This window comes from Pyrus communis, chromosome 7 (genome assembly GCF_963583255.1).
Source record: "Pyrus communis chromosome 7, drPyrComm1.1, whole genome shotgun sequence".
Classification (NCBI taxonomy): Eukaryota; Viridiplantae; Streptophyta; class Magnoliopsida; order Rosales; family Rosaceae; genus Pyrus; species Pyrus communis.
This window is the reverse complement of record NC_084809.1, coordinates 1,820,089-1,847,956: the sequence shown is the minus strand read 5'-3', so window position 1 is coordinate 1,847,956 and position 27,868 is coordinate 1,820,089. Positions and strand designations below refer to the sequence as shown.

Genomic DNA, 27,868 nt, shown 5'->3' with positions numbered 1-27,868 from the left:
ATCACAGAACGTCCTGAATAATTGACCCGTTTACCAAGCAAAGTCTCACGAAATCTTCTCTCTTTTCCTTCAATTACATCTGAAAATGATGAATAAAAAGAAAATCAGATACACCAAAAAACTTTCTTTGATTTGAACTCACCCAATCAAAAATCCTTCAATTCTCAAATCAATAGAGAATAGAATAAACCATCCCCATGTGTCATAAGTTGAACAATCTAAGCTTAATGCCTATGATTAATTTGTAGAAATTCATTCTTGAAGACTATGAAACTTGTTACTTGCGTTAATACCAGATCGGTACATTTTGTTATTGACATATTATAAACATCTTATCAATATTATATGGGATCCCCTACTCTTATTATTATTTTTTACAAACACTATATATATAGAGAGGAATATTTGAACTTGGATACATTACAGAAAACACATCATCTTTAACCAATGTGATTATACACACGCCTAAATCGATCTTATGCACACGCCATGATTATTATTCTCTCTACAGTGTACCCCGATAGTTTGCGTGGCAAATTAAACATCATCAAATGGCAATTATACATTTTTAACTAACAGATGAAGAGATTGCTTGGGCAGAGAGAGAGAGAGAGAGAGATAGAGACATCTGGGCAGACTAGCCTTGGGATAATGTACCTAACTGCAGGCAACCTAAATTATTTTGTCATCTTTCTTATCATTTTCCAACTAAATTATGATTGCAATCCAAAACCCTCACCTAATTACCTAATTGCCTTTAAACTTAAGATAAAGTATATATTCACAACTTCATGCTTTAAAGGCATACCCAATTAACTATCATGCACGTAATATCATTAACCTAAAATGTTGAAAATTTTAACAGATTAGCTGAATGTAAAGTTGCACTCATAACTTACTTACACTTCACTTTTTCTTTATCAACATGGAGAAAAGAATCGCACTTCCAAACTCTTTTAACATTGAAATGAAAATATCATCACACTGAGATTGGTTTAAAATAGAATAGGGAGATTATATTCACACACCTCAAATTATTTATTCTACATCTTTTTAATTTTTTAAATATTTTTCTATCAAGTGTTAGTAGTGTATAGAAAAAATTAAAAAAGTGTAGGAGAAGTAATTTGAGGTGTGTAAATATAATCTCTCAATATAATATAATCCTAGTTATACTCGAGTTCAAATCTCCATATCTTCAATTTAGATTAGTTTAAAACAGAATATCATTTGTATAAAAAGAAAAAAAGTGACGGAACCATCATAAAATAGCGATCACGTGTCAATAACATATTAATAACAAAACATTCGTTAAAAAAAAAACACAATTATCTTAACCAACTGACCTACTTACTTCTAAATCCAGCACTAGAAATGGCGCACATAATTAGGTTCAGAATGGACTGGGGTGTCACATCTCTAATGCTACCAAAATATTTTTATTTTTTCCAAAACTCAGCCACTTGGATGTGCCTTAGAAAAGAAGTCATCCACCCGGTTGGCTGGTTCGTTATCCTACACCCTAATCCACCGGAATACAGACAAGCCATTTTGAGTTCAAGCCCAGGCCCACCTCGAAGCCCATGGTTGCGGGGTTTAGCACTTTGTCGCTTACGGTTGACCATACGATCCCCACGCGCTCCCTTCAGCACGTGGGAGCTAAACGTTAGTTTTCCTTTTTGGCACTTTTGGAACTCTCGCCACTGTCACCCTTCTGGCGCTCTCTGCTTCCATCAATCAAGAACTCTAGAGAGAGAAAGTGACACTTTTGGAGAGAGAAAGAGAAACCCAACTTCACTTTCCTCTTCTTTCCGCTGTACATTTACCACCGGAATCAAAAGGCCGGAGTCTTTAGGGTTTCTTCTTCTCTGCTGCAACTTGGAAGCTAGCAAAGAGCATCGTTTTGCTGCACAGCTTTTGAAAATTACATGAAAAATGGTGGATTCCTCAGAAGAATCAAGTTAGGTATGCTCCTTTTTTTTATTCCGCATTATTTTTGTTAGATTCTGTTGCGTTATCAATCATTTTGGTATGAAAATTGAAAGCATACATACCGACAATAGAAGTTAGATAAAAATATTGGTATTTATCTGCAGGAAAAAAAAAGTTGGGGATGGAAATCTGGCGATGATGGAAGAAGAACTGGGAAAAGTGATTGAATTTGGCTTTAATCCCATGAAAAATGAATTGGGTTTGTGTTTGATTAATCTCTGAGTAAAGAGAAGAGCATGGTCATTGGTTGTAACGATATGTATGAACATTGAAGGGGCTCGTAGCGTAGTTGGTTAATAGCATTCGCCCTTGCATCCGAGCTCCGGTGTTTGATTTCACCCTCCCCAGTATCACTTGTATCAGAAAGCTTTATGATACCTCGAATGGCAGAGGGGAAAGATCTTAGATGGTTTTCTGGGCACACTCATTTGAAGATGTCTTGGGTTCAGCATCAAATCCAGGTTAAAGATGGTTATTTGAGCTACCCTCCTCCTTTTTCTCTTCAATCTTCACCCCCATATGCTGGAGCTTTTCGTAGTGAATCGAACTCGAATCCATCACCACCGTCATCAGCCGGTTCAAGAATTAGTCCCGCTTTGCTTTTTATAATAGTGATTCTGGCTGTGCTGTTTTTCATCTCCGGTTTGCTCCACCTGCTCGTTCGATTTCTGACTAAGCACCCGTCTTCCTCAGCAGCTTCTCAGTCTAATAGGTACCCAGAAATGTCTACTGCTGATGTTCTTCAGAGACAGCTGCAGCAGCTCTTCCACCTTCATGATTCCGGTCTAGATCAAGCTTTTATCGATGCACTTCCTGTTTTCCAGTATCGTGATATTGTGGGTGCGAAAGAGCCGTTCGATTGTTCTGTTTGCCTTTGTGAGTTTACCGAGAAGGACAAGCTCAGATTGCTCCCTACGTGTAACCATGCTTTCCATATCAACTGTATAGATACTTGGCTACTATCAAATTCAACATGTCCTCTTTGTAGGAGTACCCTTTTTAATCCCGAGTATTCGATTGAAAACCCAATTTTTGATTTTGATGACTATAGAGAAGAAGAAGGGTATCCTGGTAATGGAGAAAACGGGTTTGCTTCAAGGCAAAAAACCGTGGACATTGAGGAAATTGTTGTCGATAAGGGGATCTTGCCTGTGAGACTCGGCAAATTTAGAAAGGTAGATGCTGAGGTAGGGGAGACAGAAGGAGGAGAGGGTAGTAGCAGTAGATTGGATGCAAGAAGATGTTTTTCAATGGGTTCGTATCAGTATGTGCTTAACGATTCAGAACTTCGGGTTCCCTTATCAAATGATCAACTAGGCCGCAATGTAAGGCCAACAAGAGGGATAGAAAACAATGGTAATCTTTCAATTGATAGTGACATGGAGGGAAAGAAGATCAGCAGTGTGACTAAGGGTGAAAGCTACTCTGTTTCCAAGATCTGGCTCTGGTCGAAGAAGGGCAAGTTTTCAAGCTCGATAGATACACAGATGGGCATGCCTTCGTCTCTTAACACAGACTTGCCATGGATGAATAGAACGCAACCAGAATGAGAGGTATATTCTTTATAGTTTCCATGGTTGCTTATTAATCCAATGATCAAAGCGTGTTACGCCTTGGTCTAGTTTCGCCTTTCCAAAATTTTTGTAATGCTAATTCTGTACTTGTGATGATTGATTGTGTACCATATCGCGTACTTTTTTAAAACCAGATATAATGTCTTGTGAAGAAGGGGTTTTCTAATGTTAGGGAATGACAATGCTGGCAGCCGAGATATGTTCTATGCCAAGGTTGTGGGACATTTGCGTTAATCTTGTCACATGGATTGCGCTTTCGCGCATTTGTTTAACGCAATTTCAAAGTTGCGGAGGTTATGTAGGTCGGAAAAGCAAATGTTGTTGTAGTTCGTTCGTAATGGGGTCCATGGAATTAGCTCTAAATTGTTTGCAGTTAGAACTTCATTGCTTCTATCTTCTGTATATGTTTTTCTCCAAGATCCTTGTTTGGCAAAGATAATTTGAGACAAACAACAATCTAATCAATGCTGGTTTTAAGCAACGATTCTCCTGTTGAAGGTTTTGACCTTTGCCTTTAAAGGTCTCAATTGACAATTTTCATGAGCCGATCTATGGCAAGGAGAAATTAGTCATTGTGCCGAGCATAACCTGATATACCAAGTGTAATAATACAAGTGATTAGAATTTATAACACTTGGTGTATCAGACTATATTTCTGCCATATTGAAAAATATTTCTATTGCTAGGGGTCAAGTCAAATGCATTTTTCTTTTCTTGCTTTTGATTGGTCGGAAAATGGTTTTCGCTCTCTCATTTTTTTTCTCCAGCATTTTTTCATGTTTTTCCTAATCTTCGGATTGAATGATAGTAAGGGGCAGGGAAGCTGAAGAGTGCAGAAAGTGGGGATCCATGAAAGCTGTGTGACAGACTGACAGAATCTTTTGCTTCTTGGGAAATGAGACCTTTTATTCAAAAATTGGGTGTAGTAGGTGCTCACTTTTTTCAATCCGACTTCTCTGCTCTTCTTGTTGTTATACATTCCTATACCCTCTTATTTTGTACGGTTACAATTAAGTTACGTTAATATTTTATATTAATTTTTTTTATAAAGATAATAAGACAAAAAGTAATAATAATATAAAATGTTGACGTGGTTTAACCGTGACCGTACAAATAAGAAGAGATGAAAACTGAAACGGCATAGAAGCCAGGTCCCACTTTTTTGCCATTCCCAGTGGCCATGTTGAAATCAAAATTCCCCTCATAATTTTCAAAAATTTGTGCTGAAATAACAAGCAAAAAAGTTGAGGTTTCCACATTGTATTTTGTATTAACTCAAATAAAATAATAAAAAAATTAACTATAACCAGTGATTTTGTTTTGGGAGAAGAGTTGTCAACTGAACTGGCTCCTAACTACTAAAAATATTCTTAAAAAAAAATTAAAGAGGTTGTACCAAGAAATAGATTTTGATTTTTTTTTAAAGATCAGTAATTTACTTCTTCAGGTGCCGAAAAGGTGCCTAGAAGCATTTTATCCTCTTTTGATCACTATTGTATAATTTATACGCATCAAGAATCGAATCCAAAACGTGTATTGTAAAATTCAAATATAAAGTTGGTCGCCAACTACTTGTGATTTGGTAGTTTCAAGAAACAAATTTGAATGGTACTACTTTATGTGTTTACTTTGGGATTGGATTGGAATATGCAGATTTTTTTGTGGGTCAAAAGCATCACACGGTCACCAATGCACCAACGAATAAATAAAAGTGTGAAGATGCCCTCTTTTATGTATTTTTGGGCTCCACAGATTCCCCTTGATAAGTACAGTAGAGATGTCCGCGCAACGAAAATCACAGGATAAGATAAATCACAGGATAAGATAGATTAGGGATTTGTCCCTTGTACATAGGCTAAAGCTACGGCTGTGCGTTGAAAATCGAGATACATTTGTGACTTGCCCCTTGTACAATTGTATGGTACAAGTTAATTAGTGCTCGTCTGACGGCGTTTTTAGGAGAGCTGAAAGCGTTTTGTGGAAAAAATAAGATAGTTAAATTTTGAATTATCAAATGAGCAATCTTGATAACCAATAGCGTTTCTGTGCCCTATTGAGCTGAGAGGATTTGCCTGTATTTCGGTCATCCGATCAAGGACCCTCAAATGAGATAACCAGAAGTTTGTCTTCCCCGACCGGAAATATATCTTCATCCCGCTATAGTACTCATTACACGACTATGAATGATGTAGAATATTTCAAGAATATAATATATATATATATATATGTATATATATTTATATTGTATGATTGTATATAATAGGCGTATGTATATGCGTTCTGTACTGGCAGAAAAGAGTTGGGTTCTTTGCTCAATAATTACATCTCTTCAATTTGAAGCATTGCAACTTTTCATTGTTGCTAACAGACATATCCATTGATTGGGTATCTGATCGCATACTTTATAACATATATGACATTTGGGTAATTGGTGTTTTGTATCAGATATGTCTTTTGAATATACTGCTACAATAAGTTGTATCACATGGTGAAAAGGCATACTCAAACCAAATGATGTGTCTAACGGGTGCAATACTCTCTATATATTAGTAACATTGGCATAAGAGAAGATTAATTCAAAAATTTGTTGTCTACACAATTTCTTTGCTCTCTCTTTTGTCTCCACCACATTCATCAATTTCTTTCTAATTATTTATAAGGGAATACAATTAGGTTTTGCTAATCTAATATTTCATACTTTATTGTATCCTGTAAGTGATTTGCCAAGAACATTTTAGCAAACTCATTCGAATAGGAGTAAATAACACTTTAAAGAAACGATTCAAGTCGTACCTCAAAATCATCATTCAGATTATTCTCTATATTTCTATATTTATTCTAACAAATGAAAGTTGACAAAAGATAATTATACTGGTTTGGTGCTCGGAGAAAGAGAGAAAATATAATGATGGAAAGGAAGATAAGAAAAGTGGTGATGATGGAGAAAGGGATGACATGCGGAAAGAAAAGATAAGCAACTTGCCCGTGCTTGTGGCTTTGTGGGTGCCTTCCTTGTCAAAACACCACACACAAGCACGCAAAGCAAATCCCTAGTAAAAGTCTAAACTCTCGTTTCCTAGTTAGGATTAATATGGTGGATAACCCGACATATTTGAGGTACGTCGAAGGCAGAATAAAGTAATTGTGGTCAACTTGAAGGTAGAAGAGGTCTGGTGGTATTTTTTTTTATTTGTAAGTAAGAGGTTTTATGTTCGATTCTCGTTAAAGATGACTTCAAACCAAATTATTATAGCTAGCATATTGTGAAGTTTAGCCAACTTGGCCATCCTTAGTGTAGATAATATCAAAAGTATTCAAAACTTAAAGGTAGAAGATGTACTTATTAAGAAAGTTGAGCTATTATTCCAAATCCCCTTCAAAATATGATGATTATATGAATAAATTTTTTGCATGTCTAATCCTCTCAATATCTAGTTGGTGATGAATTCCAGGTATGTATTCTATACAGCACGTTCTGGGTTCGATTCATGGCGCTGGTGAACGATGGTAGTCAGAAGAGGCTAAAATGCCTTTATGAGTATTCCTAGCATCTGGAAAAGTGGACTGGCATGGTGAAGCCACCATGTGGTCCCTTTTTTTTTTTTTTTTTTTTTTTTAACAAATGATATTATCTACACTAAAGTGGTGGGTGAGTGAGTTAAGCCTCACAATAGGTTAGCAATAATGTAGTTCGAATTTGCCGTTGGCAAAAATCAAATCTAAGACCTCTCACTTACAAGTAAAGAAAAATATCACTAAACCGTAGTACTAAATAGTCATTTACCTTTACTTTTATTATCCTTGAATCTTATGAGTTATCTGTTCTAATTCAATCCTAGAGACCAAATGAGGCTTAAAAGACAACAATCAAGTCAGTAACACAAAAACAACTTACATACAATGGAAGTGTCAAGTTAATGCTCGTGATATCGGTAAGCTTGTAGACCAACATCACGATGTCTCACTTGCATGCAAGTTTCTGTGTAGTAACACAAGCATTGAAGAACTTTCCGAACCAACATATACAATTCCAACCAGAGAGAATATATAAATTTTAGCCAGGAATCAATATTTCATGATCTGCCATTTATTAATTAAATGAACAAATGAAACAATGAAAAAAATCTGATTGTATATTTTTAAACTTAACCAACAGTCACGGCTTCCTAAATGGCAAAATAATCAAACGCCGCCGCGCTCCTCTATTCTCCTCCGCCGTCAACTCTCCCGCACAACCCAGCGCGCAGCGCACCGAACACCCACCATCAATTTCCTCTGCTTTCTTTCACACGTTATCTACGTCCGCTCATCACGTGACTCTCACGTCAAGGAGGGGGAGTCGTTACTCAAATCCATCGACGACTTGGCCGACGCCGGAATCGACGCGTACCGGCACGAGAAATCCCTGTACAAATAATCATCACTCAAATTACCGTTCTGCCCCGGTCCTTCGTCGAAGTTGAGGGCGTAACTCATGGGGTCGTATTGGAATTTCACGGACGGCCTGGGTTTGTTTTTGTTGAACCGTCGGATGAAGGTCTTCCACTTGGGACCCGCGAGGAGCTCCGACCACTCCCGGATCTTCTTCCAGCCGCGGTTCCACCACAGACCCTCGCAGTCGCCGGTGGAACGGATCCGCTCCCACGACCCGTCGGGAGAGGAGGGTTCGGATCCAAAGCAGGGGATCCAGAGACAGCACCCGCTTCTCCTCGCGAGCATCAATTCTTCCCCGTCATCGGATTCAGCGGCGGAGTCCGTTTTCGGATTCGGAACGGCATCGTACGCGATTTTTGATGCCATAAAAAAACCGAAAATTGGGAAAATTAGGTGAAAATTAGGGCTCAGAAATCAGAGGGAAAATTGGGCAGAGAAAGAGAAAGATTTAAGGATTTTCGATTTGGGTAAAATCCCTAAATCCATAAATCTTTCTCTTTCTGCAAACCCTAACGCCCTCTCTCGATCGATTGCTCTCTGGATTTTCTGATCCGGGAGCGAGGAGTTTGAGGGAGACAAATATAGGTCGATTTGTAACGGAATTCTCGCTGGAGGTGAAATGTATTTTACCGGGCACCGGCTGCCAGGTGTTAATCGGAGAACCAGCAAAGTTTTAACGGTCGAATTTGGTGAGTTTACCAAAGAGGGTCCTCTGTGGCGCGGGAGCCAGGTCAATGTTAACTGGATGCGATGAGGTTAATATTGGAAATTTGGTAGTTTATGTAATTCCATCTGTCACTGGCGGGAACTGACTGTTTCTGATTAATCATATTTTTAATTTCTATTATCAATTCCATGTTAATTATGGGGGAATTTTTTTATCATCAATTGTTTTATTAAACATATTGGCTTGTCCAAAACCTAGAAAATGAATCGCATATTACGCTTTATTAGAATGTGGGAAAATAATTATGTTTATGCACTTTGGTTCGGGTTTGATCCCCATAGATCCTTCTACTTTTTAACAATTAATAATTTAACTCACTAACGTTATCGTTTGTAAAAAAAATTTAGAAATTGAGGACTCATTTAAAAGTGTTTTTAAAATGACCAAAAACATTTTTGGTGAAAATGTTTTTGGAACCAAGCATTTGTAAAAATGCAAGTGAATCCTGAAAAAACACTTCAAGTGCTTTTGGAACCCAAAAACATTTTCTCTAAAAATGTTTTCAGCCATTTTAAAATGACTTCCAAACAAGCTTGAATGAAGAACATTGTAAGATACTGTCAAGAGTTATTAGAGATTCTTGACTTCCAAACAAGCTTGAATGAAGAACATTGTAAGATACTGTCAAGAGTTATTAGTGATTCTAACATGGACTTCCTTCTTTTCAGATTTCTGGGTACTAACTTGAAAAATGAAATATGCATGTACATTCAGGTCCTTATTCTTTTTTTTTTTTCCTTCTGTTTTTTTTTTTTTTCCATTTTTGTCAAAGGAAGTAGGCTAGCCAGCTAGCTGGGTTTGACCGAGCATGAAGCACATTTAGTCTTTTTCTTTTCCTTGACCAACAAGCAAGCACCTATTTTTATCTCCCTTGAAGTTGAAGCAAATTGTTGACTTGTAGGATCAACGTCTTTTTCTTAGAAAAGAATAATGCGTTTTTTTTTTCCTATATATTAATCTTCTTTACCAATAATATTTCAGGCAGAATAAGAACGCATTTTTTGAAATTCATCAATTAAAAGATACAGATGAAAAAATTCAACAGTTGAAACTTTAGTCGTGCATGATTTCATGATTTGGCCAAGTAAATTGATGGATATATTGATATAAGTCCAATCAAACTTGACCTACTGCTAGGGCAAAATTATATATAAACACTCAAAGCAAAATATTCAAAGCTTGTTTGGCAGCATAGAATTTAAAAGTCCAATTTTATCCTTTTGAGTTGTTCACGTAACAGAAATGCTAAACACACACGTCTTTTTTTTTTTTTATCAGACACGTTCATGTTTAATCATATTAGTTATTTTCGTTTGATTTAATTACTTTGATGGTCAAAAATAAAGAACGGTATATAAAAATTTAAAAAATGTATGTGGAAATTAGCTCTTTTTTAAAAAGTTGTACCTCGTTATGTATGCATTTTCCTGCTGAATAGGTCAACTGCTATATATAATATCATAAACATGTTTTAAAATTTTTTATTTTTTATTTTAGACTTTTACTTGTATATGTAATGATTATCTAGAATATGTTTGAATGAACATGAAGTCGCATAGATACAGCATGAACCCTAATATTAATCAACGACGTATTGGAGCGTTTAACTAAGTCCTTTGTTTGCTAACCCACTGGTAAGGATGGCCTACTAACGCGAGAGGCTTAGAGCGTGCTTAAAGTAACTTTACAAGATTAGTGAACAAATTTCAAACACCATGACCTCGCTTGACCAAGGCTTCATCACCCATCAATCACTTTTATACCCTACTTAGTTACAAGCCTACACTACCAGGCTCAATGCTTAACTAGTCCTTAACTAGAACTAATTAATCATCTACTAGAAATTAATTAACTAGTGAGAGTTGAATCTGTAACAAGTCAAAATATTTAATGCATGCATGACGCTAGCACTAAATCAAATACTATTCTGTGTGCATACATATTTCAAACAAATTTAGGCCATGATGGCTTAAGAGAAAATATTAATCATACCTAGATAAACTTGAACGACTGAATTACTGGGTACAAGCATTCAAATTATACTACACCCAGCTAGTTATTCAGTCCTATTTTTTTTATTTAATTTCCTCTTCAAACTTTGAATCTTTCTGCATTAGGGGTTTCAATTTCGTTCATGCTTCCTCACATGAAACCAGTTCTCTTACGCGTTTGAACGGGCACTCAAATTCAAACTATATTATTTTCATACATTTTTTAGTCAAACAAAACAAGCTTACCATATTTCTCTCTATAAATACCACACCCTACTTTACACAATTTTATAACTCCAAGCAAAATCATTCAACTCATTAGAACCCAGTGACTCCAATATTGTCCAGTAATCATGGCCAGAGAAGTCATCACACGCGAACGTTTCGTTGTTGCCCTACTTCTGGTGAGCTTTGTTTTGCTCTTTGCCGCCGTCGAAGCCCGTCCTCTTCACGAGCATGGTTCTCACGTTCATCACCAGATTCATCGTCACCCCCACAGCCACCGGGAGCATCACAATCCAAGGAAGACCGCCAGTCCGAGCGGAGGCGGTGTTGTTAACTATTTTTCTGATGTTCTTTCCCTCTGGGGAGTCAAGAATTCTGGTCCAAGCCCCGGCGTCGGCCATTAATATTCCATGCACACAAATGAAGTGGTGCTAGCTAGCTTCAAGCTCCATATGTCAGTCTATAGGGTTCGAAGGAACTGCTCGTGTTAATACGATATTGCACGTGGCAGTCAGAAAATAAGAAATTACACTGTTTGTATTTCCTAGTTTAGGTAGTCAAATTTATACGATTGTGTAAAAAAGTATCATTTTTTAATTTGCTCAATATTCTAATACTAAAGCTATATATTTCGAATTTACATGTTTGGATTTTATTTTGGTTTTAATAAGTTGAAACTATTAATCTAAACCGTTGGAACTGAATACATGATGAGCCATATGGTAGCTGAGAATTATATTTCATGGGCCTGCTTGTTAGCTGTAGTTCATGATCCATTACCGAAAAGTACATTCAATCTAGCCAATATGACTAAGTCTACATCTGAAAACCGGCACTGGCTTTGATTCTTTGGATCTCTAGACACAGGAAAATGCAGACCTAAGCTGAGGTATAAAACTTTCACATTTCCTTGAGAAACGACTCTCGGAAAGCTAACATTTCCATGAGAAAATAAGAAATACAACATAAGGGATGATATTCTTGTGTTCTTTTGATGGGAATCAGTAACCAGAGGAATTATAATCCATATAATTGAAACGCTGTCGAATATTGTGGTGGTTATATCTAGAATCTCCATAGTCTACTGCCTTTATCACCACAGCTTCACGCCGTCCATCCTGTTCTTGGACGGCCCCAAACACAATTTCGTTTGTCTCACTGCTCTCCTTGTAGTATGTAGTCGGGTTTGTTGAGTAATGCCTGTGATGATGCTGCTGCAGCTGCGTCTGAAGTTGTTGCTGCTGCTGCAGCTGCGTCTGAAGTTGTTGCTGCTGCTGTTGTTGATGTTGCTGACATTCACCCTCCCATGAATTATAGTAAGCTTGACTTTGCTTCGAATGGCGAGGCTTCTCCAGGTCTTTGGTCATGTATGGGTAGGTTTTATTTGGGGTTGGGGATCTCGTTTCTAATGATGGAGGCTTGTCTTCGTCTGGAACCACATAGCTGTCTTGCATGGGCCAAGCATTTGAATGTTTATTAGCTTGATGATACTGCTGCTGAATGTGATATTGTCGGGGCTTACTTCTAAAGCCCGTAAATATTCCCCCAAAGATTTTAGACACAGCCAAGCCAGTGTTGAGGACGATCTTCCCTAGTGAACCAAAGAAGCCGTCATCTAGTTTCTCAGGTTCATCTTCATTTGGAATTAAAGGGGGCCTGACGGATTTAGGAGGCCTCTGATATGGTGCCACTGTTGCGGGCCTATGTATAGTTCTTTGATCCTGTAAATAACTTATATCATTTGACGAAAACATTGCTTGCACCCTACGCTGCAGCAGTGCCAGCATGTAACCAAAGAATGCAGCTGCAATCAGCATTGCTATTCCTGCAACGATCGAGAACAGATTTTAAAGAGCTGCATCACCTAAAGCAAATTACACTGTTGAAAGTCCATACTTTTTTAGTTATACCTAAACCGAAAGTTCCATCATAGCGGTCGTTACAGTCATCATAGTGGAGTTGGATCTCCCGAATTGCCTGGTTTCCTCTGTCAATAACCAAAAGAGAGCAGCTGCTACTGACGTATATCACATCAAAATCACTAGAAAACTTTGCATCTTCACTTGGACCATCAACATGACCACCTCCTCTGCCCCATTTTCCACCAGCAATAGTCGAAACCCCTATATAAGGGTGAAATAAGTTTTTCGTGCCATTACGTTTAGCACAAGAATTACAGAAGAAAAGGGTGATTCCTTAACAACTGTGATGCCTTAAACATCCAGAGACTTACCGGCGTCACTTATCTTCCTGATAGCCATATTCATTGTGTCTGCGATATAAATATTTCCTCTATCATCCACAGTCAGCCCTTTTGGGTGGTTCATTCTTGCTTCTCTTGGCCTCCCGTCCACATGCCCAGAGTACCCCTCAGGTGATCCAGAAATCAACTTCGGTCGGCTATCTGCATATCGTTCATTCAGCATATAAAGAATACGATAGGTTCTACCAAAATAAAAACAGATAGCAAGCAAGCATTAAACTAGGAACTGAACTGAAATTACTTCTACAACGAAAGTGATAATTTGAAGATTGTAGTTTGCATATTTCATTGATATTATTTTTTATCGTTTTAATGACTGATTATACTAACAAATGCAAATAAAGATGAAATTACAAAAGAAAAAGTGGCATGACAAATCATTAACCGATAAATGACAAAGATTTTATCTTGAAGAAGCTTAAAGGTATTAATGAAGATGAAATACAACGAACCCAAGTTTCCAGTGTTAAAGTAAACAAATCTAGCTTAGGTTAAAAACATGAGTAAACAAGAAGCTTAACTGGTCATTAGAGAATCGTGGTCGCAAACCAAAAGAAAAGTAAATCTCCAAAAAGATAGCAATTGATTAACCAGAAAGTACAGGCTTCCACTAAACAAAAGCATATAAAAGCAGCAACAGTACTTTTTATAAATGAATGGAATTTGGCAAAGAGTTGAAGTAAAGAAAGGAATCAGAAAAACAATGCTTTAAGTACAAATTCTAATGTCTTGCACATCAACACGAATAGAAAATTTAACTATTCAGGTTGAACTGATGTGGGCGTAGCCTTACTAGCCACATTGCCTATGCACACGAGTTCGAATCTCCCTAACTGGGTCCGTGGATATACATTAGTAAAACAAGCAACGCGAGCAGTGATATAATGGTACAATTCAAGAGTTAAGGCAGCGAAAGCGGCTTACAACGAGACAATGGCATTGAGATCTTGTAGATGTTACTATTTTCGGAATCCAAAACCAGAAGCTCTCCACTTGGGGATAATTCAACTGAATGTGGTTCAATTCCAAGCTTACTTCCATCGAACACCGTATCCACCGTATATCCACCTTCAAATTTGATCATCGAACGGCTAGAAACAGCTGAAAATTTGAACCCCATTAACCTCATAAACCTCACCATTGCAAAGAACATTCTCTAATTACCACATTAACAACCAAACAAAACACACTAATTACAAACATGCTCAAAATTTGGAAAATGTGAGTTCGCAGAAATACCTGAACTGGTTTTTGAGGTGGATTTCAGTGACCAGAGCCATTTGAAAAGAGCAGAAACCACATTGGAGACAACCCCAGTTACAATTTCTGCATATACATACACATATACATATATGTGAAATCACTAGATTACCAATTGAAGCAAATGAGGAATTTGAAGCACAGTGGGGGTATAAAGTTGGATACTTTACTCACTTGCAGGAGGTGTGGCAGATGCTCCTGAAGAGAAATCCCCAGAGAGAAGCAGAAAAACCAGAAGCAATGCAACCCAATTCCTCACCATTGATGCTGTTTTGGATGATCAGAGCTGAGCATCTAAGAGCAGAAGAATGCTCACTCACTCACACCTGAAGATTTGAAAGGTCAGAGCTTGTAGGAAATCCACTTAAGTAGGACACCCAACAGACAGTGTTCCGTTACTTTTTCTACAAATTAATCAGAGAGAGTGACTCTTTCTAGAGAGATAAAAAGAGGAGAGAGAGAGAGAGAGAGAGAGAGAGAGAGAGAGAGAAGGTAAAAGAGACAAACAGGGTATAGAGAATTTGGAAGGTTTGCAGTACTGAACAGTGAACGCAATGAACCTCTCAATGTTAAGGAAAAGAAAAGGTAAAGGAGAGAGAGATCTCACTGCTGTGGTATAAAACCAAGAGGAGGGAATCATATCCTCTGTTTTTACCTTTTTTGGGTTTTAAATTTGTGTTTAATTACAGTGGGTGCTAATTACTTCGCTCAGAAGCCTTACAACGAAAAAGTTTTTGTAGTAGTATCTCAAGTCCATCAAGTACTATTGTGTATTTGAACTTTTTCATGTGACATTACATGATTGACATAATATCATCGTTTTGACATCTAGGTTCAATAGCGTCATTTCGTTATAAGGGTGTGGTTGTTCATACTTCTTTCTAAATCGGGCAAAGCACAGCATCGTCAGTTGATGTTGTGCTGTTTTGGAGCATCCACAGAAATTGTCCATAAAAACTGCGACTTCAGTCTTCAGACCTGTAGGCTGTAGGCCTGTAAATTACAAAGAAAGAGTGACGACGCTTGTACAATAAAATCAATTCACAACTCTCCAAGTTACTTCAATTATTTGTTCTACATTTGTTGTTTTTGTTTAGAGTTGTGCTATTTACATATCTATTTTTACGTTCTACACTCAGTTTGTCGCCTTCTAATCGAATAAATCGAAAGAGGACCACCTTTGTTTATTGTTATCTTTTTGGTTTCTTAACCCTCATCACCTCTCATCACGTGCTTATTAGATCTCACTGGTCATATGCTAACAAACTAAAGGGGTCTCTCGTGACCTTAGGAATGTTTTTAATCCTCTCTGAATCTTTGTTTTTCCTTCAATAGTCAACAAAAGCATTCCTGCAAGAGAAACGGAATGTCACTATGACGGTAATCAAAACTCAATCACATATTATTAAGTGAATAAATTAAAGAGAATTGTTATTAGCACTCCAAAAATCTCATTCTACACTCTTCACAAGTGTATTTTTCTTTCTAATTATAGAAAACTTGGAGTGTCAAACGAGATTTTTGGAATGTTAATAACAATTCTCTAAATTAAAACACGATGACAATTTAAATTGACTTTAAATATCACTTATGGCATCTCGGTATAGATAAGTCTCTCTCTTGTCCTCCTGAGGTTTCTTTTGGAGTAGGGCTTTCAACAATCATGACTCGTCCACGTGAATTAGCACCGACTCCCATTCCCATCATTATCACATTTATTTTTGCAATTCGATCTTTCTACTATATAATCATGGAAGTAGTTCATCACTTTGGATGAAACGATGAAACGATGAAACGCAGTCGTAGAACCTCAATAAAATTTTATTCCATTAAATAGAATCAACTGTATAAATCTTAGAACGTTATTGAGCTTGATTTTGCCTCAATTCTTCCATGAGCTCTAATTACTTCATGTATTTTATTAAAGTCACAAATCGCAAACATAAATGTAGAAAAATTGATTACAGCAACGTACTCCTTTCATAACTAAGTTCAAATCCACCGTACCAGTTTGAATCATATCAGAATATCACCCGAATAAAAAAAATGCTGATTTGATCAAGAATAATGTGCTAGAAGCTTTACAAACTGAACCCAAATAACAAGCCCAAAACTTGGCCCAACTCTCTTATTGATGTTAGCATATATTTACTGAGGAAGCATGCTCAGCACCATCAGAAGCACTTTGCATTGCCCAAGAGCTCTACAAGTTTTTACAGTGTAAGGGGAGCATAAAATGCCATGATGTAGAGTACATTTGAGTACAAGTTGTACCGTATACGCAGAATTATACGTGGTAGACCATCCCAACCTCTAGAGTAGATGCATGAGGAATGCTCAAAGCATAGCTCGGCCCTCGAAAATTCCTCCTCAAGAAATCGTACCCGAAATTGATCACTATTTTCTTCATAAAACTTGAACCTCTCTTCGCCTTCACGTACGAGTGGCCTAATATAAATGCCATTCCTGCCTCCCTTGCTTCCATCAGTTCCTGCAGCTCCTCTACTGCTTCCCTATCGATTCGTGGGGTTTCTGGAACAACAAACCTCACCCTCTTCTTTGCCTTTTCTGTAGGCCTTATCTCCTGCAACTCCGAGGTGCTTGCTATTTCGGAAAAATCTGCCTCGTCTACAGACATTCTTATGCCATCTAAGTTCGATGATGAAGTTCCAACAACTGTCATTTTCTCATTGTCTTCCAACTGTTCTGGACTGAGATTGCATTCTGGTCTGTCTGACCGAATGAACTCTGCAATACTGCAAACCAGATCCCTTTCGAATTCCACGTCATCCTTGTGAACATCACGGTAACCATAGCGTGCTATGCATCTATATAGCCGGTATTCCTTTGGACCAACTCTTCCCACTAAGAATCTTTCCTCAGGTCTGACATGTGGGACTGGGACGGATTTGATGCAGAGGAAAACTACAACCTGATGGAAAGCAGGGAGGTTGGTAACAAAGTGAGAGAAAATAGCAGGGATCCCAGAGACAAGCTCAGTGTGTATAAGGCCAATTCCCCGGACTCGAACAATCCCTAGAGTAGGACCTAAACTGAGGAGCCAGTTGATGGAGACTTTATTTTGAACATCAAACTCGTACTTCTTGAAGGTGCCGTAGTGCCAAACATACATAACCATTAAGAAGATGAATGAAAGAGCAACCGGGACCCAAGCCCCTTCACGAAACTTTATGAGCGATGCTGAGAAGTAGAGTGCCTCAAGGGAGCCGAAGAATAATATAAAGCAAACTGCCCAGAAGAGGCTTTTGTGCCAGCACAAGACTATGACTAGAGACATAAGGCAGGTAGTTACCAGCATGACAGTTATGACGGCCAAACCTATATGAAGGTAAGACAGAAATACATTATACAAAAGCTAACACGCACACGCACGCACCAAAAAGTTAAGGTTGATGTGGATGGTACCTGATGCGTTTCCCATGGATTTTGTGTCTCTAAAACCAATGGTAACAGCCAAGCATAGCAACATCAAAGTCCAGTTAATCTCGGGGATGTAAATTTGACCATGTATTTTCGAAGACGTGTGGATAATTTTGACCCTTGGAAAGCAACCCAAAGCAGAACATTGTTTGATTATCGAGAAAGTTCCAGTTATGATGGCTTGACTTCCCACCACCGCAGCGAGTATGGCTATTGCCAAAACTGGCCATCTTATTTTCTCTGAGACAAGGAGAGAACTCTAATTAGCTCAGTCGTACAGTTTACAAGTTAATAACTGCTGCAAGTTTGGTAGACACATACCAGGAACTGATTCATAGAAGCCAATCCGATAATCACTTGCTACGATATGATGCCTAGAAAGGTATGCAGCTTGTCCCATATATGCTAGAATCAGCGACGGGTAAACCACAAAGGTGAAAGCAATCTGCAACATAAAATGCAACGGGCTACTTAGTAGAATGGAAAATCTCCAATTAACCAAATATAGTCCATTCAGTCCGGATACCTTGATTGACGTCTGTGAAAAGTGTCCGAGATCAGCAAACATAGCTTCCGAGCCTTCAAAAGATAAACAAGATAATGTCAGAGAAGGTAAACTAAGCATCCATGAAAAGAAGGTTTACTATACAGACTCTCGTACCTGTCATACACAATAGTATACCGCCCAAGGACATCCAACCTCCCTTTCGGGTCTTCTTCAAAAATTTGTACATGTAGTACGGAGAGAGTGCTTGATAAACATGGGGATTCCAATGGAAGATGTTGTATACACCAATGGAACTGATGCACAAAAGCCATGTGATCACAATTGGTGCAAACAAGAACCCTACTCTGTGGGTCCCGTAATGTTGAAGGGCAAACAGAAATACGAGTATGACACAAGCAACCGGGACTTCAACATCTGCAGAAACCACACGTTATGAGGAATTACAATAAGTTCATAACCAATTTATTGAGTTCAGGTAAGAAACCATGGCATAACTTGCACGTAATTCATCAAAGATATAGGCAAACTATCTGGATTGCCAACCGTCATAGTAGGAACGTGTATAAAGCAACATATTAAGCAGGAAAAACGACGAGAATGGTATATTCTAATTGTATTATATCTTAACATGCATATGCTTAAAACGAGATGCAACCGAAAATTTTCTGTTAGCAAGTACAAGAAAATTAAAGTTCGCAGGATCATCAACAAAAGAGGTTAAACGATACTAATTGTGAAAAAAAAAAAAAACACACACACACACACAAATATACAGTGTGACCGATATAAGGCGAAGATCTAACTAGAACAGTATAGGCACTTTGAAAATAGACTAATGAGATGGTGACTTCATTCAGGTTGATAAAATGTTTTAATCAGCAGCAAGCGGGTCAAGGCTCGATACCAAAGTCATGATTATGTACGTCTGATCAGAGGCTGATTAGTGATTAGGACACAGGTCATAATTCATAATCTTATCGACAAGTTTAACTATGGCCATATTGCCAATCAGATTCAAAGCAATGAAAGCGATACAATGTCTGCTCTAGGTCGCTCTTTTAACTTTATCTATACTAATCAGTCTTATCCTAAATTAATCACCTTTCTTCTTCATCTTGTAGCTAAATGTTACTTTATAAAAGACAAGACTTTTTACTCATGAAATTTAAACTTTGTTTTTTCAGCCACTTGTTTCGCCTTTAGTTTTCTACAAACAAGTTTAATCAAATGTCGACCGAAAAAAGAACAGAGAAAAACTAACCAGGTGTTCCACTAATCAATTTTTATTAGCTTGGTGGTGATTTAACTTTACTTGAAGCAGGCTAATTTGTCTTAATTTTTTTGTAGGGTCACCGCCATAATGTTTTCATTTATCCCAAATTTTGGTATTGCCTGCCTTGTCACTTACTCCGCGTCTGCGCAATAGAAACCAACAGAAAGCTTCTGAAATTTAGAACATCCATGACTTTGGATTAGCATCTGCAAAAACTAAGATTTTGATACCAAAACATGATTTGCATCTGCTAAAAGTCTCTTTGCAGATATATTCGGAATAGATGCAAAGATATCACTAAGCAGCTTCGATTTTTAGAATTCTCTTTGCCGTGTTAGAGGTCTTAATCCTGATTAACTACTCAAAAATATCTAAATAATTCTGTATTGATCATGAAGTCATGTTTCCGCTGTGCGTATTTTAGTATCCAACATTTCTATTAGCTCCTAAATTAGAATTGGAAAGTTATATTCTATCTAGATGATGAAGAATGCAGAGAATATCAACCACATAACCAAAATCCTTAACTCAATATTCTCCTAAAACAATGTAATTGATTTGTAGGATCAGATTAAAAGCTCCGGCAGCGAAGAGCTTACATCGATGCTGCTCCTTCGACATGGAGAGCTCCAGCCCCGAAACAGCGGAAAAAACTGCATCCACAAATAAGCAAATTCTAATCACTCAAAATCCCAATTTCCACAAGTTTCAAACCCAAAAAACCAATAGCATGATATTGATGATGATATATATAACCTCAAAAGTACCAGAAATTGCTGGTGTGAGCACACCATCACCAATAACCATACAAGTTCCAATCAAAGCCAGAACAAGCAGCACCTTTTTCAGCACCTTATGCTTCTCCAATGTCGATTTCAAACTCGACCCGAAAGCGCTGTTGGCCGCCGGAACAACCCCATCTTTGGTGTACTCCGATAGCTCCTCATCTGCCAGCTGGCAATTGGGCAAGGAGCTTACCCTGGCGTGCCGGGAAAGCAGAGAATACAGAGCAAAAGTCCCACCTTCGCCATTGTCGTCGGCTCTAAGCACAATAAACACATATTTCACTAATGGAATCAGCGTCAATGTCCAGAAAACAAACGAGAGAACCCCAAAAATCTCCTCATTGGTTTCTGAGTGGTGAATATCTTCTGCAAAAGTGCTTTTGTAAACATACAGAGGAGAAGTGCTTAAATCTCCATATACTACTCCCAGGCTCTGGTAAGCCAGAGTTAACAGCGTCTTCCATGAATCTTTCTGCAACAATTAAGCAGAAGCACAAGAAGCACTTATCAGAAAAGCTGAGAATTTGAATTGGGGTAGTGAAACACTCACACTGACAACACTAGGCCGTATGTATTACCTTGATTGGATGGCTGCGGCTCACCCCCTCCAGATCCATGACTGGCAGTCTAGAAACTATACACAATCCATTTTTTCAAGGAAAATAAAGAAAACCCAGTTCAACCAAGTCGAGAAAAACAAGAAATTGGACAGAAAAAATAGCAAAGATTGGATTTTTATTTATTTTTATTGTGGTACTAGTACTAGTTTTAGACCAACCAATGCAAACAAATAAAGATAAGAACAAACCAAAATACCAGAAAAAAGAATATAGAGGATGGTAGGGTGGTTGGGAACTAGGGATTGGAGCTGCAGAATGGAATATGAAAAGAGAGAGAGAGAGAGAGAGAGAGAGAGAGAGAGAGAGAGAGTGGAGGAGAGAGAAAATGGGTCTTAACGTCTTTATTTTTTGTGAAAACAAATGGTAGGTTTGAGTTTGGTTCTCTCTTTCAGCTAAAAAGTTGTTTGTTCTAGAGAGATGGAGATGTGGAATCTTTCTGAGTAGGTTATCCTCTCCACTTGGCTAGTTGGCTGTGTCTGAGAGAGAAGAGAACACTGGGAGTGGGGAAAAGTAGTGCTCTGTAAACAAGCATGCACTCACTGCAATTTTCTTAACAATTCACGCTCATCTCCGAAACCCACCATATATATATATATATATATATTTAGAGTTATAGTTATAGTTATAATCTGACACAGCAATGAAACTGCAACCCATCAACTGCGAGACTGCAAGCTCCTCACTTGTCAGTGAATCATTGGTCTTTATCTGGAACCCAGGGCAACTATCCAGAGTGGCATTTTTGCAGTTTCATGGTGTTTGATGGGGAAAGTGTAATTTAAAGAATTTAATAAGTTAAGGACTAAAAGCGCAAAATCATTTTGTTTTGTTGTTCACTAGTGTCCACGGCATTTTACAAAGATATAATATAGTGAAATGGGTGTGTTCTGCGTGTTATAGTGTTTTTTGGTGTTATTAGAGGAAAATGATGGTCATTTATTTTGTAAATTGACAAACTAATTAGACAATAAGGAAAATGCTAGGACGACGAGAACGTTCTATCAGAGAGTTAGTCATTTCTAATTGATATGAGCGGGAATGAAGTAGTCTACGTGTGGTTGATAACTAATCATGGATTCTTGGTTCTTTCTTTCCGCCTTGTGCAAGTTTAGAGAGTAAGTTTATACTATTGTAGTCCAGAGTCTTATACATAGCTCTACTTGCCTAATTCATTATCATCTTTTCAACAACAATAAAAATGATAGGGCGACCTATATTTTAGACCATATTTTGTAAATCACATGATGTGACGGTTGATGGTTGAATTATATTTTTACAGTTGCCACATTATGTGGTCTACAAAATATAATTTGAAATAATTGTCTTTCTAGCATCACACAAACAATAAATTGTTATGTTTTGGAAACTCATGATTGCTCTCTAATTAGACTAGTAGCCTACCACCACCTACACTCTAGCACATGAACATTATACATTTCTATTTTATATTTCTTATTATGATAAAAATATAATTTATACAAATACATATTCACGTAATGAGCAACACACAAATAAAAATAAAAATACATGATTAACGGTCTAATTAGAAGAAGAAATATTCTTGGGTTAGCCAAGAATCTCTTACCTACTCTTAATATATAAGTTGATAAGTATGTTTTATTTGATCAAAAAAAAAAAGATTAAGTACGTTTTAAGCCAGCTAGCTTTTTCTTTATGTCTCAATCCATAATATTTGAAAGAATAAGTTCAAAGGGTGTGCTGTTGAAAGACAATGAAGTTTGACTGACCATTTGCAGGGAGAAACTCTGAATGCAACCGGATTATTTCAGGCTAAGTGATGGAGAGATCTGCCTAATCATCGAGCGAACACAACCGGGCGATTGCATAGGTCTTAGTTTTCCTAGCCAAAGTTCTTATATCTTTCACTATCTAAGTGAAGTCACTTTAAGATACTAGATACTACAGAGGTTAGACTAGAGAAAAATATGTTAAGCAGCCCTAATAGTTTAGTTGCTTCTAGAACCTAAATAAGCAACCACAACAACAGAAGCAAAGCTTTATCTCACTATGTAGAGTCAGTTGTATGAATCCTATAAAGTTGCTGCGCTCGGTTTTGCGTAGTTAGCTTTAAGTACTCCATATATGTTCTTAAAGTCTATTTCCAGATTCCCTTAACCCATGGACGGAGCCAATGAAGGCTCACTGGGGACAAATGCCCCCACTCAAATAATTCGTTTGTTTAGTTGCAGACTACAATTATATAATATACACGGGTTATCTTTGAAGAAAATATATGTATCTAATATCCAACATACATTCATTTTACTTATACTTTATATCAAATATTATATGAGCAATAATGCTCTTGTTCTATCATTCAAACCGAAAAAACACTCTCCCGCCTATCATGTACTTAAATATTTTCTCATCACTTTGCCACTTTCCACTACTATATTGAAATTTTTGTAACATTGGAATTGTGATACATCATCATTTGAAACCATCCTTAATATCATATTGCATATAACCATACTATAATAGGGTTTTCTTAGTTGTTTTTTGTTGCCCCCACTAGAAATTTTTTTTGACTCCGTCCCTGCCTTAACCACCTTAATCGATTTTCTCTAATTTTATAGTCAATTGCGGTTACTCTTGTTTACCTCAAATATCATCCTTCTATCTATAACCTAAATATAAGCATTTATTACCATAAAGCAAATTTTCCTTTTTGTCTAAGCAATCCTGCAAGAACGGGATACATCCTCTACTGATATTCTAAAAGAATTTTCAACTTCTTGTGATGCAAGGAACGGACAAAGAGAAGATGAGAGAAAAAAAAAAACGACTTGGAATTTGAGTTCTGTAAGTAAATTTAACTCCAACCAATCAAATCATATTTGAGTGAACTACTCTCTCACACAAAAATTGTGACAAAGAAAAAGGTCCCCAAAACAGGTCCAAATCCGACCAGATAATTTGGTGAAAATGCAGCACTTACATGCGTGATGCATGGATGGACCCCATCCTTCCCAATGCCCTAAATGCTTTGTTCTTCTTGCTTACATGAAACTGGAAGTGCTCAAATTAGGTCGGGGAGCCCATGGAATACTTTTTAGTGCTTTTACACATATACATGCAGAAAAACCTTTACCTACTTATAATTTTAAGCAAGTGGACGTTCATCATCGACATCATATAGACAACTAAAAAAACTAACTCCCGACGTGCATATAGGTACCGTTTGGTACGTGGGACGGGACAGAACAGAATGGAACAAGGCGTTCCGTCCCACGTTTGGTGCGCCTAAAACGGGTGGAACGAGCTGTTCCACAGGACGAGTTTTAGGTGAATTTTCGTTCCACCTCACCCCCCTGGAACGACTCGTTCCACATCCGTGGAACACAAAATTATAACCTCTCTGTCTCTTTCTGCTTCCTCCTTGTTTCCATCCGATGGCATCTTTACTCCCGCTCCGTTCCGTTCCGTCCTGTCCCGTCCCGTCCCGTTCCGTTCCGTCCCATCCCTTCTGCATACCAAACGATACCATAGTTTAGGTAATGTAGTTGTACATCAACCTAAGTTCGAATCCCTTTTATCATAGTTTAGGTTAAATTAAATTATCGCTGGAATTAAAAAAACAAAAGAGAACTTGGCAAATTATCTAAAATCAAGTCTCAGTTGTTGAAAAAATCATAATTAAATCGATTACATACTAAAAAAAAATTGATCATTAGAGGCCTGTATCTCAAAAAAAAAACAAAAAAACTATAAACTTATTGTTCCATTAATATTCTTAATAGGAGCAAGATACGATCCATAAGAAGATGATCTGCTTACGACAAATGATTCCCATAATAATTATGTATAAAAAAATGAGACAGAGGTGCATGATTGTGAAGGAAGGCGGGCATTCACATCATGCTAGCTGAATGTGGAGGAGGAGTGAAGAGAATTGTGCACGTATTAAGATTGATTAAGATTGAAGCAGTAGACGCCAAGGAGGAAAGAGAGATCGAGTTGGGTTAGCTAAAAGCTAAGTGCAAATCCAACTTGAAATACTAAAGCGACTCTCTTAAACTCGTCATTTTATGTTTTTTACATAATATTATATAATGTTGGCATAATAATTAACTTTAAAATATAAATTATCATCGGATAGTCTATTAATAATTTCACTTTTAAAAGAATTCCCTTAATATTTCTTATCCAACTTTATGTCACTTTAATATTAACTTCCTTTTTCGAGTGGTCACAACTTTTTGTTTCCTGTTGCATCAACTTCGGGATTTTTCGCATCCAAGTAGAGATATTTAACATCAAATAGTTTAATCCCATTACCTTGAGTGACCGATCAACTCTTTCACTTATCACTTCAGTTGCCCCAAAATAATATCCAACTGTTGTTCTTACTATTTTTATCAAATTCCCCATGGTATTCAATTGCACACAGTAGACACATGCTCGTGAAAATAGTATTTTCTTTATAAAGAACAACCAACGGACCAGATTATAGATGACATATGCATGAGTGAAAAATAAAAATTAGGTTTTCAGGATTATGAAGTTTATTAGGGCAAGTGTTCGATTTGAATTCATAATATGTACTAGTAGAGAGCACACACTGTGTGTGTGAACAATTTCTCTTAATAAGTGCATATTTTTTTTCTATACTATTATTAAGAGAAGCTTCATTGTCAACTTTTTTCCTTTTTTTTCCTATTGTGTTCTCCTTATGTAAATATTGTGTATCAAAATTGTTATTAAGAGAAGCCTCCTTGTCAACTTTTTTCCCCTATTTTTCCTATTTTGTCATCCTTATGCAAATAATATGTATCAAAAGTGAGGGTAAAATTGAAAAAATAAGTATATGATTGTCATTTTCTTAATTTAAAAAAAAAAAAAGGGGTAAAATAGAAAAAATGGGGATATGATTGTCATTTTGTCAAAAGGTACAAAACTACTATTTTGCCCTCCTTTTTGTTAATAGTGTGTATCAAAAGTGAGGGCAGAATGGAAAAAAAAAGGAAAAAATTTGACAAAAAAAGTTCTCTTAATAATTTTATATAGATTTTAAGAGAACGGCAAGACGACCAAATCTTTGCACTACTTTATATATGGGCCTTTTGGCCGACTAGTTACATTTAATTTATTTTCATTTCAAAATTAGTATTTTGTAGGAGTATTGTTGTACTCATACCAAGATCTCATATTATTTTTATTGTTTTCACTGCGTTATTTCTACATAAATACTTACATGGATTATTTTATTTTTTTTTTAACCCTATGCTCTTAAAATTAAATTTTTTAAATTTTTATGCACTCAAATGTATAAACACATTACTCGCTGAAGCATATCTCACTTTTAATAACGTAAACCAAGATCATCTCTATCTCTTCTCATGGTAAGAGGTAGATCATCTGGATCTATATTACTTAAAGCTGATAGAGGAAGCGTTGAATTAGCAATGTCAAAACAAAGTGACGCGTAAAAACGCTGGAGAATCTCCACAAAAGGATCTGCAGATCGATGCAACAGTGGAGAACTTGCGGGCCATTGTTATAGATAGTAAAATAATGTTATATATATAATCAGTGGAGATTCATGCAAATATATATACAGTATAATTAAGTACAAACCATCACCCGAGGCCAGAAAATCCGGGTTTTATGCTGCTTCTTACACCTACAGGTCAGCTCTCAGCTCAGCAGCTCAAGATTGCATCACCAAATCCAAATTATTACTTGTTTGATCAAAATTAAAAAATCGAAAGTATTATTTTGACCAAAAACAAATCCAAATTATACATGATTTTTTTTTCCTTCTTTAATTTCAAACATGGAGTAGAGGATTTATAATTTTTAGTGGGGTTACTGCATAATTTGTGGAACAACGTGGATGTGATCCAAAGCTTTAATTAGGTCTCCTTCTTCTTTTATGGGAAAAGGAGTACTAGAGGGATATCCACAAATAAAACAACAACAACAACAACAACCAATTTTATTCCACTAAATGGGTCGGCTGTATGAATCTTAGAATGCCACTGCGCTTAGTTTTGAGTCAAGTCTTCCGTTAGCTCTAATATACTTCATATATTTTCTTAAGGTTTCTTTCACAGTATTCTTAGGTCTTTCTCTATTGCTTTTGCCCACCCTCCGACTCATACATGTGCCTAGGTGTTGAAAATATTACTGTTCTCTCATGTCTAAGATTCATTTGTAATGCTTCTTCTTGTTTTCTAGGAAAAATAAAAAAGAGTTACTTAAATCTTATATTAGTATATTATTTACTCTAATTACTGCAGGTAAACGACTGTCATATGACTCATATCCAGCAAGCCGGCCAATACGTGAGAAAGTTTTATTCTAATTAATGCATAATATTTTTTTTTCCCTAATAAACACTATTTTTTTTCTTTCTTTATAAAAAAATTATGAAAGGGTGTTATGCTCCACAAGAATAGTGTTTCTGAAAATTTGTATTGACTCTTCATTTTTTATTTTTTATTTTTTTTATTTTGCTTGTTTGGACTGTCGATCGGGATGTGTTATCACTCGTTTCATATGATAGCAACCAAAGAGTTTTCATGGCAGGCCAGCCCCTACTGTTTGAAGACTTGTTTTTTCTTTCTAATTACAAAATTAATTTGTTTAACGAGAAAGAAACATAACGTTGAAGAATGCCTTACAAAGTTGCGTCTCTTTTTTTGTTTGTGTAGTTAAGCTAGAGAAAATTTTCAATGTGCCAGAAACACGATCTGATACACTAACTATTCTCGACACAGCTAGGTAGGGTTTCCTAGCTAGGCAAGCCGGT

General features: G+C 36.9%; 4 protein-coding genes across 11 annotated transcripts; 1 reads left to right on the top strand and 3 right to left on the bottom strand.

The window, feature by feature from the left end:
* Nucleotides 1-1,723: 1,723 nt before the first annotated feature.
* Nucleotides 1,724-4,523, top strand: LOC137739802 (RING-H2 finger protein ATL46-like). 5 transcript variants are annotated; one of them, XM_068479515.1, is made up of 3 exons: nucleotides 1,724-1,965; nucleotides 2,097-3,545; nucleotides 4,385-4,523. In XM_068479515.1, exon 2 carries the CDS (start codon nucleotides 2,364-2,366, stop codon nucleotides 3,540-3,542), a length of 1,179 nt encoding a protein of 392 aa, XP_068335616.1. In that variant the 5' UTR covers nucleotides 1,724-1,965; nucleotides 2,097-2,363; the 3' UTR covers nucleotides 3,543-3,545; nucleotides 4,385-4,523. The 5 variants fall into 5 exon arrangements, with proteins under 5 accessions (XP_068335616.1, XP_068335614.1, XP_068335615.1 ...); XM_068479513.1 differs by having other exon boundaries at nucleotides 4,379-4,523; XM_068479514.1 differs by having other exon boundaries at nucleotides 4,375-4,500.
* Nucleotides 4,524-7,886: 3,363 nt separating this feature from the next.
* Nucleotides 7,887-8,366, bottom strand: LOC137739274 (uncharacterized). Its single transcript, XM_068478828.1, has one exon. The coding sequence runs from the start codon at nucleotides 8,364-8,366 to the stop codon at nucleotides 7,887-7,889; it is 480 nt and encodes a 159-aa protein (XP_068334929.1).
* Nucleotides 8,367-11,023: 2,657 nt separating this feature from the next.
* Nucleotides 11,024-14,903, bottom strand: LOC137740036 (uncharacterized). Its single transcript, XM_068479824.1, has 6 exons — nucleotides 14,641-14,903; nucleotides 14,446-14,532; nucleotides 14,131-14,307; nucleotides 13,177-13,347; nucleotides 12,854-13,066; nucleotides 11,024-12,768 (listed from the first exon to the last, which is right to left on the bottom strand). The coding sequence occupies exons 1-6, from the start codon at nucleotides 14,726-14,728 to the stop codon at nucleotides 11,945-11,947; spliced, it is 1,560 nt and encodes a 519-aa protein (XP_068335925.1). The 5' UTR covers nucleotides 14,729-14,903; the 3' UTR covers nucleotides 11,024-11,944.
* A 1,592-nt stretch (nucleotides 14,904-16,495) lies between these two features.
* LOC137739081 (potassium transporter 8-like) lies at nucleotides 16,496-21,696 on the bottom strand. 4 transcript variants are annotated; one of them, XM_068478564.1, is made up of 9 exons: nucleotides 21,052-21,696; nucleotides 20,866-20,945; nucleotides 20,456-20,730; nucleotides 20,288-20,341; nucleotides 18,569-18,829; nucleotides 18,434-18,486; nucleotides 18,229-18,352; nucleotides 17,893-18,147; nucleotides 16,496-17,805 (listed from the first exon to the last, which is right to left on the bottom strand). In XM_068478564.1, exons 1-9 carry the CDS (start codon nucleotides 21,088-21,090, stop codon nucleotides 16,754-16,756), a joined length of 2,193 nt encoding a protein of 730 aa, XP_068334665.1. In that variant the 5' UTR covers nucleotides 21,091-21,696; the 3' UTR covers nucleotides 16,496-16,753. The 4 variants fall into 4 exon arrangements, with proteins under 4 accessions (XP_068334665.1, XP_068334664.1, XP_068334667.1 ...); XM_068478563.1 differs by having other exon boundaries at nucleotides 20,456-20,945; nucleotides 21,052-21,695; XM_068478566.1 differs by lacking the exons at nucleotides 20,866-20,945; nucleotides 21,052-21,696 and having other exon boundaries at nucleotides 20,529-20,630.
* Between the last annotated feature and the right edge of the window lie 6,172 nt (nucleotides 21,697-27,868).